The following is a 15,210-nucleotide window of genomic DNA, read 5'->3' as shown; positions in this document are numbered from 1 at the left end:
AGACCTGTCTTTTAAAAGTTATGTTCCTTACTTAGGACTTTCAGTATATGCAATCGGTGCTTAGGTTAAAATGAAAGCTTGAGGTACTTTCTTTATGTCACTTTTCTCTGGTAGTTTAGGCAAATTTTTGAACTATATAACTTAAAACCAACGTTTCTTTATACTGAGGCAGACCCAATAAATCATTGCACAGCAGTTTGCCCATCTGAATTTTTTTCTCTGCTGCTTCAAATTTATGGCTCTAGTCAGTTTATTATTGCTCTGATGTTTAAATAATACTGGCAATCTCTAGGTTTATAGATAAAATTTGTTCTTATACAGATATTTGTCTGTAATTTTTTTTAGTAACATATTTAAACATATTGTTTCTCGACTAAAATTTACTGAATCACTTTAAATGGAAAATCAAAATTATTTTAACTTCCCCTCCAGTACTTCATACTGTACTTCAGTACCTAGACTTAAGGCAGGATTGTTATAGATACCTTCAGATACCATTCTTCATATTGCCTTCCTTCATCTCATTGCCCCATACATGTGCTCATTAAATGGTGGGTTCTGATTATTTTTTTCTTTTTCCTTGTATTTAGACCTTTATAGTAGGCATCTAACTATTACCTGATAAGCTATGTTGCTGAAAAAATACATGAGCATAATCTATATGAAGGGAAGGTGAAAGAAAAAGTAAATTTTTGCCTAGTTACTTAAGCCTTATCACCGTCATCTGGTATGTTTTAAATCAGTTGAGTTAAACTTGGTTAGAATTCTGGCCTGTGCATGATATTTAACATTGCCACTATTAAGCACTGTATTTGTTTTATCATCTTACTGATTAACTTTTGACTCTCTGACTAGTAACTGGTGTTATTTCAGGAGCACATAAGTGAAAATGAGCTGTACAGTATCACTCTTAGAAACAGCATTGTTTAGAATTTAAAAAGCAAAGTGAGAAGAACACCTGTTAGCATTGTTCTATCAATTTATGCTTTCTTGAGGAATATTTTTTTTTTCTTTCCTTAAGATCATTTAACTGTAACTGAGCCTGTGGCTATACTGAAAGCAGATGAGGTGTGGGGTGCTTTAAGAGGTAAGCTGTTACTTTTCCTGTAGAGCTATTTGTTCTGAGTTACGCAAACTCCATGGCAGACTAAAAACCACTCGACCACCAAGCCTTGCCCTCATTCAGTCCTTTTTATGAAGTGAACTTGGGCGTAGAGACCGGGAGGGTACTCGGATGTATGTTGTTCAGACCCTCAGTCTGTACACTCAGCATCTCAGATCCTGTGGCACGCTGTAAGCACACTCTTTTTATGCCTGAAATCAGCCAAGTGAACTGAGTCCTGGGTGCTAAAAATCTCTCTGATCTACAGTGTGAACAAATTATTCTCTGACTTCACCTGAACATGCTGGATACATCACCAAGAAGATGATAATGCTGTTCTTACTGGAATGTTAGTATAGATTATCAGAGTTTTCATGCTGAATTAGAAACTTGACCAGTTCTAGAAATGACAGGAATAGATGCATGACAACACCAGAAATTCCTACCTTACTCTCAGTAATTTCCGTACTATTCAAACATTAATTTGGTACATCTGAGCTGGAGTGCTAATATTCAGTATTTATGTATAATGAAGAGTTTGAATTGTTCTCCCTTCAGGATTTGTTTTGCTGTGGTGCTTGAGCAAAAAACTATGCTAAAGAGAAGCAGCTCAGCCACAAAGCATTCTAGCTTTCTAGCTATTTGAACATCTGTAAACAGTTACACTCTTCTTTTTAACTAAAACTTTAATGACAAGTACTGTGTTGTACTCTGGGTCCCTTTCTTGGATTTTTTTTTTTTCCAGGTTTGGAAACCTTCAGTCAGTTGGTTCATGAAGATGACTATGGAAGTGTAAGTATGGCTATTAAAAAACACAGTCCTGTTAACAGACAACAATGTTCTTTATTAGTTGCTCTTCTAGAAAGTTTCATTAAGTATTTTTCAGAAAGTGGTCTTTGAAAAGCTGTTAACAAACGGTAAAGTAAGTATTTCCTGTTTGAAATGATGAATATAAAATGGGAATTCTGATTTTTGTAAATCTCATTTTTGTAGTTTCTTGTCAATGAATCTGAAATCGATGACTTCCCAAGATTTGCTCATAGAGGAATCTTACTAGACACTTCAAGGCATTATTTACCATTGAAGTCTATTCTTACAAACCTGGTAAGTGGACAGTTTTGTATCATTAATAAAGAAGTATTTTTGTTGTTGCATTTTGCCCTGTGAAGTAGGTAGCAACTGAAGCTTCTATGAAAGGACATCCTGTCTCCTCTCGCTGACTTCTAAAAGGACAGAGTGAATTTTGCTAAGTGAAGGTCAGAACATACCTGGGAGAGGGAATGAGTGGGCAGATACAGTGGTTAATAAATCTGTAAAGGAAGCTGGGATTTGTCGTACCTTGGGGTTTCTGTATTTTCCGTTGCCTAAACCAGCTTTCATATTTCTTGGAAGCATGTTTTGAAATATCTGACTGTCACCAAGTGGTACATGGGTGACCTTGCAAGTCCTGGCTTCAATGCCAGTGGTTGCAGGAATATCCAGTCTTTTAAATAACCAGGCTTTGGTAGTAACCAGGCTTTTTTTAGACTGCTAAGATGAAGCCAGTAATGAAGTAATACAGAACAAGGGGAGAAATTGGAAATGTTCATTGGAAGCTACTTATTTCTTTCAATGTGTCCTTTCAAAAAGGAAAAAAAGAAAGCAACCAAGAGACAAACAAATAAACCCAAACAAAACTTTATTCAAAAACATTAAGTAAGCACCTAAGAATGATGTACTCTTGCCTTGATGGGAAAATGATCAATTCATGTAATCATAGCAGCCAAAGATGTGAGTTTTTCTGTTTTGTATTCCCCTTTTCTGCTATTGAAATCTTTGTAGCAGGGCTTGTTCAGTGGTTTGAGATGGAGGAGCCTTTGAGTGGAGGAACATGCAGTTTTCTGTCTTGTCTCTGTCTTGCTTTTGCAAGATGAAATAGCGTTAGAAATTTTCCTTCCGTGCTGCAAAACTTGGCAGAGCAGGCTTAAAATGAGCAGGAAGACAGTTCACGTAAAGCCAGTCTTCTTTCTGAGGTCATCCTTGAACTATGCTCAAAATTGAGCCCTCCATGGCTCTTTACCACTTGTTATTTACCTTTATGATCAGTGCTGCTCAGCAAGTAGTGTTTGTGTAGTGTTTCGTTTGCAACTGAGAGTGCGTCAAAGACTCAAATAGTTACTTTTGTCGGTATTTATAGTCTTTTCTCTTAGAGACATCAATGTCCGAAGAGTAACTTGGCTTTTGAGACATACAGAAACACAAAAATGGTTAGAAATGTAATTGCTGCTATGCTGTTTTATTTCCTTAAATTTTATCAGTGGCTCACATACTTTCCCAGAGCTGTATTCTATGCCATTTTGCTTGCTTTAAGAACAAGTTCACTTTTCCTTCCACCTCTGTACCTGCTTGAATCCAGCCTAAGTTAATAAAAAGCAGCAGTAATCTCTTCACTGATGCGTGGTAATTAGATGCTTAAGACAGCAGTTCAAGTACATTTCTTGTTTGTGCTCAGCTGCTGTACTGTATTTCCAGGAAGGGCATTGTCCTTGAAGAAGGAGTGACTGAGGTGAAAATCAGGAGATACAAATTTTTTATGTTGGAAGATGGTATTTGGTAGAAATGCATGAAGACATCAAGTGATTAAAACTTTGTTGCCTGATAATTTTTAGTATATATCTTCTTTTGGATTTGGTGAGAGTTCCTGAAGACATTTTGTCACGTATTTAAACATAGCTTGGTGAAAAAAGAAAGGGTAAGGAGTGAAAATAATGGTGTTGTGGCAGTGCACAGCACTTCTAGTGACTCTTAACAAACTTGCATAACTCAAGATATGCATCTAACTGTCCATCTGGAGTCACAATTCTAAAATAAGTCTGCTAACATTTATCTTGATTATCTTCAAGTTAGAAAACACTGTAATGACTGAAAACATAAGGGGGACACTCTTCTGCAGGGAAAATGCATGTTTTGTGTAGCGTGCATTTGAAATGGATTCTGCAGAAGTCACTAGCCAGTAGGGATGTGCTAAATAGTAGGAAGCTCTCTCATGCTATTTAGTTTGCAAGTCCAAAGTATTTAGTTAGAAAAGTATATTTTCTGTAAGCTGAAATAGCTCATGGTGCATAGAAAATTACCCAGATATGTTCTGAAATGGAAGAAATTCATCAGCACTTATAGCAGTTCCCCTTCTACGGGTGAGTTAGCATGATCCAGTCAAGAGCTTTTTGGCAGGAGTGATGCCAATAGATGGCAGAGGAATGGAGCAGTAGTATAAATAGGCTGATGTGTTTTGGTGGATGCTTCTAGGATTCAGTGAAGCATGGTATGCTGTTCTACTTTTGTAATTGTTGCTTTAGACAGAACATACGGTGACAAGACCACCTTTTTTGCGTAGGTTTTCTGTGAGAGTGAAGTGCTTAACTAGACTGTATTGCATTATGTGTTACAGGATGCCATGGCTTTTAACAAGTTCAATGTTCTCCACTGGCATATAGTAGATGACCAGTCATTCCCTTACCAAAGTATTTATTTCCCTGAGTTAAGTGAAAAGGTGAGTAAATATCACTGGAGCCAGGAGGGAGGACAAAAAGTCAGGCATGTGTTTCATGAAAATAAAGTGCAGAGCCTGCCAGTCGTTGCATACATCTGCCTTGGTTGATTGTGAATCAGAACCAGAGGACCAGGAAACCAGCAAGTCCACATTTGGGATCCTGCCTGAATGTGTGTGGACCATGTTCAAGTCTTCCTTTGTACATGCATGGTAAATGACCTTTCTGATGCTTTGTGCAAATTTGCCGGTGACAGTGATCCTCAGTGTTCGCAGGCTTTCAAGCAGTAATGGTGTGCCAATAACTAGCTGTGATGAACACTGCTTGGATTTCTGTTGGTTTGTTTATTTTAATGGTAGACTTCTTACCACTCAAACAAATGCAAGAGTTTTCTGCTCTAGGTGATCCTGCTCTGGCAGGGGGGTTGGACTAGATGATCTTTCAAGGTCCCTTCCAACCCCTAGCATTCTGTGATTTTGTGTGACTCTAGGTTTGGAACCACTGCAGTATTTCTACCCTGTCTGAAATCTAGTTAACTTTGCAAAATGCACCATATCTGTAAGAAGTCCAAATGTGAGAGATAGTTTTCTAAAGCAAATGCAGTGCAATGTATGTCTTTATTTCCTGATTTGCAGCAGATTTTGCTAATTAATGAAAGCCATCGTGAGGTTCTTGCTTAGTTATGGTACAGTAGTAACTCAATCAAGCATGAATGATTATGCAGGCTGAGCCTAGGCACAAGATTTGTGATTCTGTTTTAAAATGCTTGCTAGAATTTGATGCTTATGAAAATTATGTATGCAGTACTTGAGCAGGTGCCATGCAGAATTTTGTAATTCAAAAATTGTAGATGATGCATGGTGCAGTAAAATTATTTTTCTCATTAATGGCTGTGGAGTTCTGTCCTATTTCCCACTGACAGCTGGACAAGGGGAGATGGCCTTTGTCTCAACAGAGAGAGACCGTTTCTCTCCTGTTTACCGTTATGGTTTTTGAGTAACTCAGCTCTGGAAATTGTTTCCAGATAAACAAAAGAAGCTTAAGATGCTATTGATCTTGAGGAGTCACTATGCTTTTGTTATGTGGTTTGTATCTTTGGCAAGCATCTGTTCCACCAAGCTGTAGCAGTCTGGTCATTTGTTGCATTTGTTGGCTCTGTGGGAACAGTTCAAATTCGGCATCACAAAACAAACACACCCTGATGCTTAAAAACTAACAAGTCAAAACTAACAGGCAAGGGTATTTCTGACTTGGCAGACTTTTTCAGTTTGTCTTGCATGTTATGTAACAAGGGCCCCGCGTTTCGGAAATAGTTATGAAGAGATGGAGGGGGTGACTAACCTGCCTCTTTAGACAACTTAAAAATGTATCTGTCAAAAATCTGATGGAATTAAAAACTAGCTTTTCTGTTTTCTTCAGTAGCTGTGAGCTAAGGAGGAAAGGACAGTCTTCTCAAGAGACTCGTGTGGAAAAAGGGGTGGTGGTTCTTTTTTCCGCACTAGTCAACTGAAAAGTTCTGTCTTGTCACATGCAATTGCACATGTGATAAACTAGAAAGTACGAACTTGTGAAACTGCTCTCCAGTCTAAATTATAGTGTTTCAGTCCTAATTTTGCCAGCTGCTGATAAAACATTTTGTAAACTATCTCTAAATGTGAATACTTTACAGGGAGCGTACTCCTACAACCACATCTATACTCCTACTGACGTCCATCTGGTGATTGAGTATGCCCGGTTAAGAGGCATTAGAGTTATCCCAGAGTTTGATACCCCAGGACACACACAGTCTTGGGGAAAAGGTATGTCCAAGAAAGTAGTAATGGTTAAGAGATTGTGGTCAGTAGTGTGTTGCAAGCAAATTATCTTAGTAAAAATCAGTCTTTAAAGTGCTCTGAAAGGCCCTTGGTAAGAGGTAAGCAAGGAGCAGACTCAGTGATGATCATGACCTTTACATGTTAGAGGAACTGAAGTAAATGGAGAAAGCTCACACTTCCTGTGCTGGCTGTGTGCACATATGCACAGATACACAGTGTCTGCCTTAGACTTCACGGTGTTATTTCCTGATCTAATGCTCAGAGTCTAGAGTAGTAAGGCAGTGGCTAGAAATAGTGAGTTGCTGTCTCTAAAGTAGAGATACCTGCTTTGAGAAAGTTCTTCCAAAGCAGTTTATGTTTCTGATTATTAGTAAAGCAGTAATGTGCTAGTGTACAAAGCACAGCAAAGTTCAGTCCTACTTTGTTATCTTCTGGGTTTCAGAGTAAAGCTTCTCTTCATAGAGAATTCTTGAATCCTGAAGTGGTGGTGTTTATATTTACTCAAGGACCAGGGAACTTTGTGCCTTAATGCAAGGTGCACTGACTGCAATTTCACTGCAGTTAGTGTAAGATGGCTTGGGTCAAACTGGAAATAATAAAGATTTTTCTAGTGTGTCTTAGTTAGCCTTGGGACAAGTCTTATGCTTTCCTATGGGAGTGTGGCCATAAAGTTGGAAAATGCCTTAGACTCTTTCTCATTAATTTAAAATGAGGAGGAAAGGAACAAGGCAAAAACTAAATTTCCTAAACACGTTTTCTGCATCCTTCATCTCATGTGGTCTCTGCTGTTATGGAGCACTTATGAAAGCCAGTAGCTTGCCTGATGATATGTGAGGTGGTCTACATTCATATAAAGAGCAATGTTCAGCTCCCTTGCCTAAAATCTGTTGATCCTGATAGCTTCTTTTACAATAGCTTTTTTTAAATATGGTGGAGTCAGTGGTGGCATTGCCCATGAACCTAGGTAGCTACACTTTGCTGGCATGCAAATTGAACATATTGGAGAAGGTCTTAAGATGTGCAAGGCGGGTAGCTGAAGCAGTCGACCGCTAGAGGTCTGTCTGGGGGAATTTACTCGGAGTAGGAAACACAACCAGGAAGGTGCTGCTGCTGCAACCACAGTTTACCAAATAAAACTGGACTTGGGCATCTCTAACATATATATAATAACTTTTCCCTATTTTGTTTTCCTGGTTTATGCTGCTTCAGATATCTCGACTCGAGAACCAGTGCTTGAGTTTTATGTCTGTCTAACCTTTGTTTCTTGTGTAGAGGTAAATTCCTATCAGACTGAGTTATGACATGTACCTTGAGCCATGTACCTCACCTACTTACATGTTAACAAAGCAGAGTCATAAAAGGAAGAGGCCTTTGGAGCATGCTCATTATATCTGGCTTCCTTCTAATTGGATTCCTTCCTAAATCCAGTAAAGCTTTTTTGTTCAAGTAGTCATCCAGAAGCCTTTTTTCCAGGTTTATGACATGTTCCATAGATTAGTTTGTGTTAAATCACAAATGTAAAAGTCAGTCTTGATTTCCAGTTGGAGGCTTCAACTTTGGGCAAGTTGTTTCATTTTATCCTGCCTCTGTTTGCTTATACTTAGAATAGCTGAGCACTTAAGTAATGAATATTAACCTTTTTAATATGGGTAACTGCCACTTCCTGCTAGCAAAGTTAGCATACCAACATGGAACTGAATGTCGTCTATTAATTGTTTCTATTAGGTCAAAAAGATCTTCTAACCCCTTGTTACACTGGACAACAGCCAACCGGGTCCTTTGGACCTGTAAATCCTATTTTGAATACAACTTATGACTTCATGACTAAATTCTTCAAAGAGATCAGCAGTGTATTTCCAGATGCATACATTCATTTGGGAGGAGATGAAGTGAACTTCGATTGTTGGTATGGTGACAGAATAAGTATCTAGTGCCTCTTAAACTTGCATAAATCAATCAACTATAGAACTCAGTTGTATGAGACTCTTTTCACTGCTTAACTGTAAGATCCCCACTCCTACTTCTGTAACTATTTACAGGCAGAGTATTTGTGGTCTTCAACAAGCAAATAATGAATTTTGCTTTGACTAGTAGTTCCACAAGTGTTCAGGATTTCTTTCTGAAAGTTAACGTAGCAGCAAGGAGAACTAGTATGATAGAGAAGTACAGTGTAAGATAATTCACATTTAAATGTTATGTGTTAAAGAAAAAAAGAGTTCTTTCGACTGAGTTCTGCCTCCCAGAAAGTCTGTAAACATCAAGTATTACAGTGCTGACTCTTATGTGCTTATATTAAGTATGGCATGAGTCCTTCAATTGGTTGTGGATTAGTTACTCTTCTGGAGTAACTAATAATATATAATTTAGATCTGATCTAATCAGATAAGTATTCAAATTGATCTAATTAGTATTTGTGTGTTCTCTTGAAACATCAAATCTGAGCATCCATGATTTATTAATTGCTTTAATTTTTAAGAATAAAGAAAAATTTTGACAAATGCTTTATCACAAAATTGTTGATTTGCTTTTGGGGTTTTTTTCCAAAGTCTGGATATTCCTCCCTGGTACTCTGGCTGCTCAGTTTCCAGACCTGCTGTCAACCATATCACAAAGTTGCAGAGAAGCCACGAATCCCAGAGCTCTTAGGAAGCTCTTAGTTCTACTAGAGAAGTAGGACTATTTGCTTTATTTCAAATCAGAATGAAATGGTTTCAAAATACCTAAATCATGTTAGTCTGCTGCTTCTGCTCTGTTGTGTATTCCAGGCTACGGCATCAGCCAGTGTGCTGTGCTTACGTGGAAATGGTTGGGAAATCTGACTTAAAATAAAATTACTACTTTTTGTTTATTTTGGTTTTTTGTTATTATTTAAGGAAATCTAACCCTGAAGTGAAAGAGTTCATGAAGAAGCAAGGATTTGGCATTGACTACGCTAAACTGGAATCTTACTACATTCAAAAGTACATTTATTTTTTTTTTTTAGTTCTCTCTCAGCTTTTCACAGCCACTGTCTGAGGGCAGTGTCCAGTTGCACATACTGATGCTGATTTAGATTAGCCTATATTGTTTTCAAAAATTATCATGTATTGGTGACAACCCACTTTCTTTTATTTTAGTACACTGTATGTAAAGTTCACAGCTTTAGAATGTGGGATATGTAGGCGAGTTCTGTGCACGCTCTGAGTGTACTGGGAATCTTCGGAATAGGTATCTGCTGTAATGTCAGTACACAGGATTGAGAGGAAAAGTTCTAAGGCTTTTGCAGCCATTTATTTCTCTCATTCTTAACTAACATGGATTAAGACACCTGTATGAATTGCTGGTAATTCTGAACATCATTTTGTGCTACTGCATGTGCATATCCTTATACGTGGGAGAACATGCTCTTGGAGGCAGAGTACTGAAGGCCTAAATTAGAAAAACCTGTTTTTAATTAGTCCTATGCAGCGCTGGAAAAGGCATGATGTGGCTTAGGGTTGATAATGTTGCCACTTACTGTGTGTGTTTCTACTGGTCACACTGAAGTTTATAACCATGATTTTAATTCTAGGATTTTGGACATTGTTTCCTCCTATAACAAAGGATACATGGTCTGGCAAGAAGTGTTTGATAACAAAGCACAGGTAAGACAAGAAAATAAGTAAGATACTCTTGCATAGCAACACAAAAGTAGCTTCCCAAGTAGACTATTAAGTAGTTATGGTTGTGTCCCTTTAGAGTCATCAGGTCTGCTGACTTTAGCAGGTTTCCCCAGTGCTGGGGCCTGCCTTGAAACTACCATTTATTAAACATGTAAAAAATGTGGAACAGTAACGCCAACATTGAAGTACTTTCTAAAGGTGAACACAGGTCATATAATAAGCTTTAGAGCATCAGAGTAAAGGGTAGGGAAGTTTCTATCAGTTTCCATATTTTATTTTTTTTCTCACGTAACTGCACCTGTTTTAGTAACACCAGGTGCTCAGCTTTTCAGAGCTGGTCAGATAACTGGTGCATGAAGGAACCCTAGAGGGCTTTATCTGTCTATAACCTAGGCTTCACTCTAGTGTGAATTCTGTTTAAAACCAGCAAAGAGCTAATCAGCTTTAGACTGCGGAAAAAAATATGACAAAAGATAGTTTCAAAATGTTAGTCTTCAAAACAAAATACCACCCTCACAGTTTTGAACTTCATGATCCTTTTTCCTGGTAGCAGCAGTTAAGATTGTCTTTAATGTTTTGTTTTGATTTTCACCCTTTCAGCTGAAACCAGACACTGTAGTTGAAGTATGGATGGCAGACAACTATGCTCATGAACTGAGCAGGGTCACTGGAGCTGGGTACCCTGCTATACTGGCAGCTCCCTGGTACTTAGACTACATTAGTTATGGGCAAGACTGGAAGAAATACTACGCTGTTGAACCGCTTCACTTTCCTGGTTTGTTACTTTTTTTTTTAATATGCGTGTTCTGTGCATGAAAGTCTGGATCACAGTGAGGTGTAATGGAAAGAATAGGGCTATTTAGAGTGGCCATGCAGCCATTATGATCAGATACACTGTAATCAAAGGACTTCAGTGTCAGCTAGAACTCTGGAAAATTCTCTTTTATCGTAGGTTAAAGTGTTACCTTCCTCAAGCATCTGGCAGTAGTGCTTGTGTGAGACAGGATGCTGGACATCTTGCATTTGGGGCAGAGTTGTACAAAATGTTAGTAGACAGACATTGAATTCATGTGTTAGCAAATTTCTAGAGTGTTAGACTGTTCTGAAAAAGGACATGTTTCCTCTCTCTGGCTAAAGCTGATACAAAAGTCTTACACTCTGCCTAGGGATTTCACTCTGTTCAAGGTAGCTCTCAGGGCTCATTCCAAAGAACACCTGACTTCTGTAGCTTTCTCGAGGACTGTCCTGTGTGTGATAGAATGAACAGTTTCAATCAGGACCGAAATATCTGAAGAATGTCCGAATGCTGAGTATAAAAGTTAAAATCCTTTCTGACAGAGAAGGAATAGGGGTCCTCTGGGCAAATGGCCTAATGGTTCTCATATTCAGTAACAAGGCTACTAAAATGTTAAGTTAGTGCTTAGGATAGTTATATGGTAAAATAAGCAACTGAACAGCAATCCTCTCTGAATATTGGAAAATGAAATTCAGTTATGCCCATCTTCTGGGCAAATATAAATTCTAACTTTTTACTTTGAATTTAGGATCTGAAAAACAGAAAAAGCTTCTAATAGGTGGAGAAGCCTGCCTGTGGGGGGAATTTGTGGATGCCACTAACCTCACACCGAGATTATGGTACGAATTGCTTTATCTTTAGATTTGAAAAAGCCAGCTACGAGGAGCATTAATTAATCCAACAGGACTGTATGTTAATGGTCACAGTGCTCTGTAATGAACCAGAGTAGCTGTAAAAACTGGTGCTTCTAGATAAGAACTGATCTTAAAAACTAATCCCTTCTTGGTTATAGACTATGCCTACTCTAAAACTCAGTTTATCGTTAACAGGCCTCGAGCAAGTGCTGTAGGGGAAAGGTTATGGAGCAGCAGTAATGTGACCGACTTGCAGGATGCCTATCAAAGGCTAACTAATCATCGATGTCGCATGCTCCGGTAAGATTAATTAGTAACTGTAGTAAAGCTTGGTTCTCATGCTTTATAACTAATGGAGTTCAAGTGCAGGCCTGAATTGCTGGCCTGAAAGTGAAAGGAGGAGAGTTAGCAGTCTAATCTGACTATGTAAATGTCTTCCCATGTGTCTTTGTATCCGCAGAAGAGGAAGAACAGAGAGATTAAGACAGGAGTTCTAGACAGTTTTGCAGCTAAAAATTTTTCAGACCTCATTAACTTTTTTCAGTGAAACACTAGAATTCATTTCATAGAATGGCCTAGGCTGGAAGGGACCTTAGAGATCCTTTAATCCAATCTCCCTGTCATGGGCAGGGACGCCTCTCAACTAGGTCAGGCAACCGTCTGTCTCTCTTGCCTCTAAAGGACAAACCAACGTCATGATTGACCTATTTCAGGCAAAAAAAGGTACTAAAGGGTATGTGGGAGTACAGAGACAAAAGAAAAAGCAGACTTGTTAAAAAATAAAGAGGTTCATATTTATGTATTATGAATAATAATTAAAGACATGCAGCAGGTAATCAAGTGGAGCTGTCTACATGAGTGGTGAGCTTGAGCAAGCTCTTCTCTCAAGTAGAGCCTTAGTGTAAAGACTGAAAGGGGTAGATAAGAGTCCCTTATGAATTAAATTTTATTTATGGCTACTTTAAACAAAGTCAGTTTGTAACATACTCTTTGCTACAGTTCTTTCCTAAAAACTACTTAGGCAATTTACTGGTTAATTATTGTTAGTACTGTCTTTGTATATTCACAGTTGCACAAATGTGTGATTTCTAGGTCTTAAGTCTAAGTTTGACTCCACTTTTAAAAGTATAGAGTCTGAAAGCATTTTTGGTTTGCCCAAATGCTGTTGCAAAATTTGAAGAATTCAACAAGCCATTTAATTTCTCTACAGAAGTATTATGACAAATAATTGAAAGTGTCAACAGCGTGAAGAAGTATTTCAAGACAGATACAAATCAGCTTTATAGAAAACAAGATACAGTGGCAGTTACAGTCAGCACTCAAAATTCAAGCACTCTGCTTATGTTTCTGTAGATGTCTCAGCACAATTATCTGTTGGAATATCACTTAACAGGATGGTGCATCTCTTGATAGGGGTCAGAGAAAGCAGTGATAAAGCTAAATAGTGAAGCGTACAGTGGCTGTACCTCTAAGATTAGGGTTTTACAGTGAACTAAGCCATGCTGTTCTGGGACCTGGTTATCTACTGTTGCATCTCCACCTTCTTCCTTAACCCTGCCTCTTGCATGGCTATAGAGGGAGCTGACCCAGATGACTGCATCTGCTCTGGTAGTGCTAGCATGAGAGATGCAAAATGCAGAGGCAGAATTAAGGAGTAGTCCGGGTCCTTGCTGCACACTTTTTCCTTAAACTATTTCGCACAGCTAAAACTGCTTTGCTGGCATATAAAATTCTGGTGAACAATTCCTGTTATCAACAGATCACCTTAATAAAAGGATATGTCTTCCTGAAAATTATTCCTTTTATATAGGCTTGGAACCCCACTGATGAAATGAGCCTTCCTAAGAGCTGCAAGTTATATTGCCTTTCACGTACATTTGGCTTTGGTAGCATGGTATGAACTCAAAAGAGCTGAGTTAATGAGTGAGGCTGTTGTACACTCTTAGAGCATGGTCAAAGGACTATGTCCCTACTAATGTCTTTATAAATGGCACTTTCCGAATTTTTATAAATGTTTTTATAAATGGCACTTTCCAAGTAGAACAGCTCTGGCTTGCTCTGTAGCTGGGTACTGGAAAGTGAGGGAAGGTAGAACTTTTGTAAGAGTAAGAACTGTGCCATCATAAGCTAAAGGGTTGTGCCGGAGTGGTTTTTTGTTTGTTTTTGAAAGGCCAAATGAGAACAGAATAATTTGTGTAGCTGCAAAGTCCTGTTTACTAAAACTGGCTCCCTAAAAACATGAATAAAGATGACAGAGCTACGTATGAAGGAAACCTTAGGCTTGGGGAGATGTGTGCAAATGTCACCCAGTTCATATTTTCACATGCTTATGACTTTAATAAAGCAATAGATTTTGCAGAACATCAAGACAACTAGCTCTTAAATTAAGCTTTTTAACCTGTTTTTAAATACCCTGGTACATCTTGATTGAAACAGAGAACTGTACCTAAGTACAATCAGCTGTAGATGGCACCCTTTTTCAGTCCCTAAATAGGCCATCTGTTCTTTGTTCTAAGTAGCTTTGTCTACACAAAGATTAAAGAGAGTGCCGCTATATCTCTTCCTACCTTCAGGACCAGCCAGGTGTTTGATCATAACCATACACATTCCACTTTATTTTAACAGCCGTGGCATAGCAGCTGAACCTGTGTTTGTTGGATACTGTGCCCATGAAGCAAGAGGGCAGTAACTGCTGCAAATACTTCAAGTCAACAACCTGAAGTGCCTCTGGGGTATGAATATATGTACATGCAGTTTGATATTTGAACAAAAACAAACTTTTCACTTTCAAAATAAAGTTATTTGACATTCTTACTGGAGTAAAAGTGACATTTTTAAAGTTTTCATCACTGTCCTGGTTTGTCCAGCACCAGTTCTATTTTGTGATTTTTACTTTTCAGCTCTGTAACCAGATAACTGCAAATCAGAACTGACTTGTAACACATAGGAAACCAGAGCCATCACAGTGTAAATCACTCATTCCTGAAGGTCAAAAGTCCTCCCTCAGCCTAGTCCAAGGTGGCAGGTAGGGGTCGCTGTCCCAGGAGAACTCTGCCTTGTAGTTCTTGCACAGATCTCAATTTGCAGAAACACCCATTCCACTTACTTGCTGAAAAGCAAACTTGAGTAGAAGTCATACCTGGTCCTGAACTGCAGTTCAGATTGGTTTCTAACAATACAGGAAGTAATACTTACTGTTGTACAGTTTAAAATGCTAATTAACTATATTCTTTCATCAGGTGAAAATAAATCAAGATACGGACCAAGAAAACTGTAGTTACTTCATTTAGAGACACAGACTAATGTGCCTAATGGCACATGGTGCTCATTTCTATGAATAGGATTTGCATCACTTCTCATTGCAGATATCCGTAAGATAAGAGTTTGCAAAGCAGCAAATTGTGGTTGCATCTCTCGTTCAGCTGCTTTGCAATTACAGGGCTGTGCCAGAAGAACAGAGTCTCTTGAACCTTCAC

At 38.4% G+C, this 15,210-nt stretch overlaps 1 protein-coding gene across 1 annotated transcript; it reads left to right on the top strand.

Annotated features, from left to right (window-relative positions):
• The first annotated feature begins 1,027 nt into the window (after nt 1-1,027).
• On the top strand, nt 1,028-14,542 carry HEXB (hexosaminidase B (beta polypeptide)). The gene is made up of 12 exons (XM_009877912.1): nt 1,028-1,087; nt 1,848-1,894; nt 2,096-2,206; nt 4,530-4,631; nt 6,299-6,428; nt 8,169-8,349; nt 9,317-9,403; nt 9,994-10,066; nt 10,685-10,859; nt 11,629-11,719; nt 11,930-12,034; nt 14,360-14,542. Exons 4-12 carry the CDS (start codon nt 4,536-4,538, stop codon nt 14,421-14,423), a joined length of 1,002 nt encoding a protein of 333 aa, XP_009876214.1. The 5' UTR covers nt 1,028-1,087; nt 1,848-1,894; nt 2,096-2,206; nt 4,530-4,535; the 3' UTR covers nt 14,424-14,542.
• Nucleotides 14,543-15,210: the final 668 nt, after the last annotated feature.

Source organism: Apaloderma vittatum, unplaced genomic scaffold (genome assembly GCF_000703405.1).
Source record: "Apaloderma vittatum isolate BGI_N311 unplaced genomic scaffold, ASM70340v1 Scaffold46031, whole genome shotgun sequence".
NCBI lineage: Eukaryota > Metazoa > Chordata > Aves > Trogoniformes > Trogonidae > Apaloderma > Apaloderma vittatum.
This window is presented reverse-complemented; position numbering and strand designations above follow the sequence as displayed.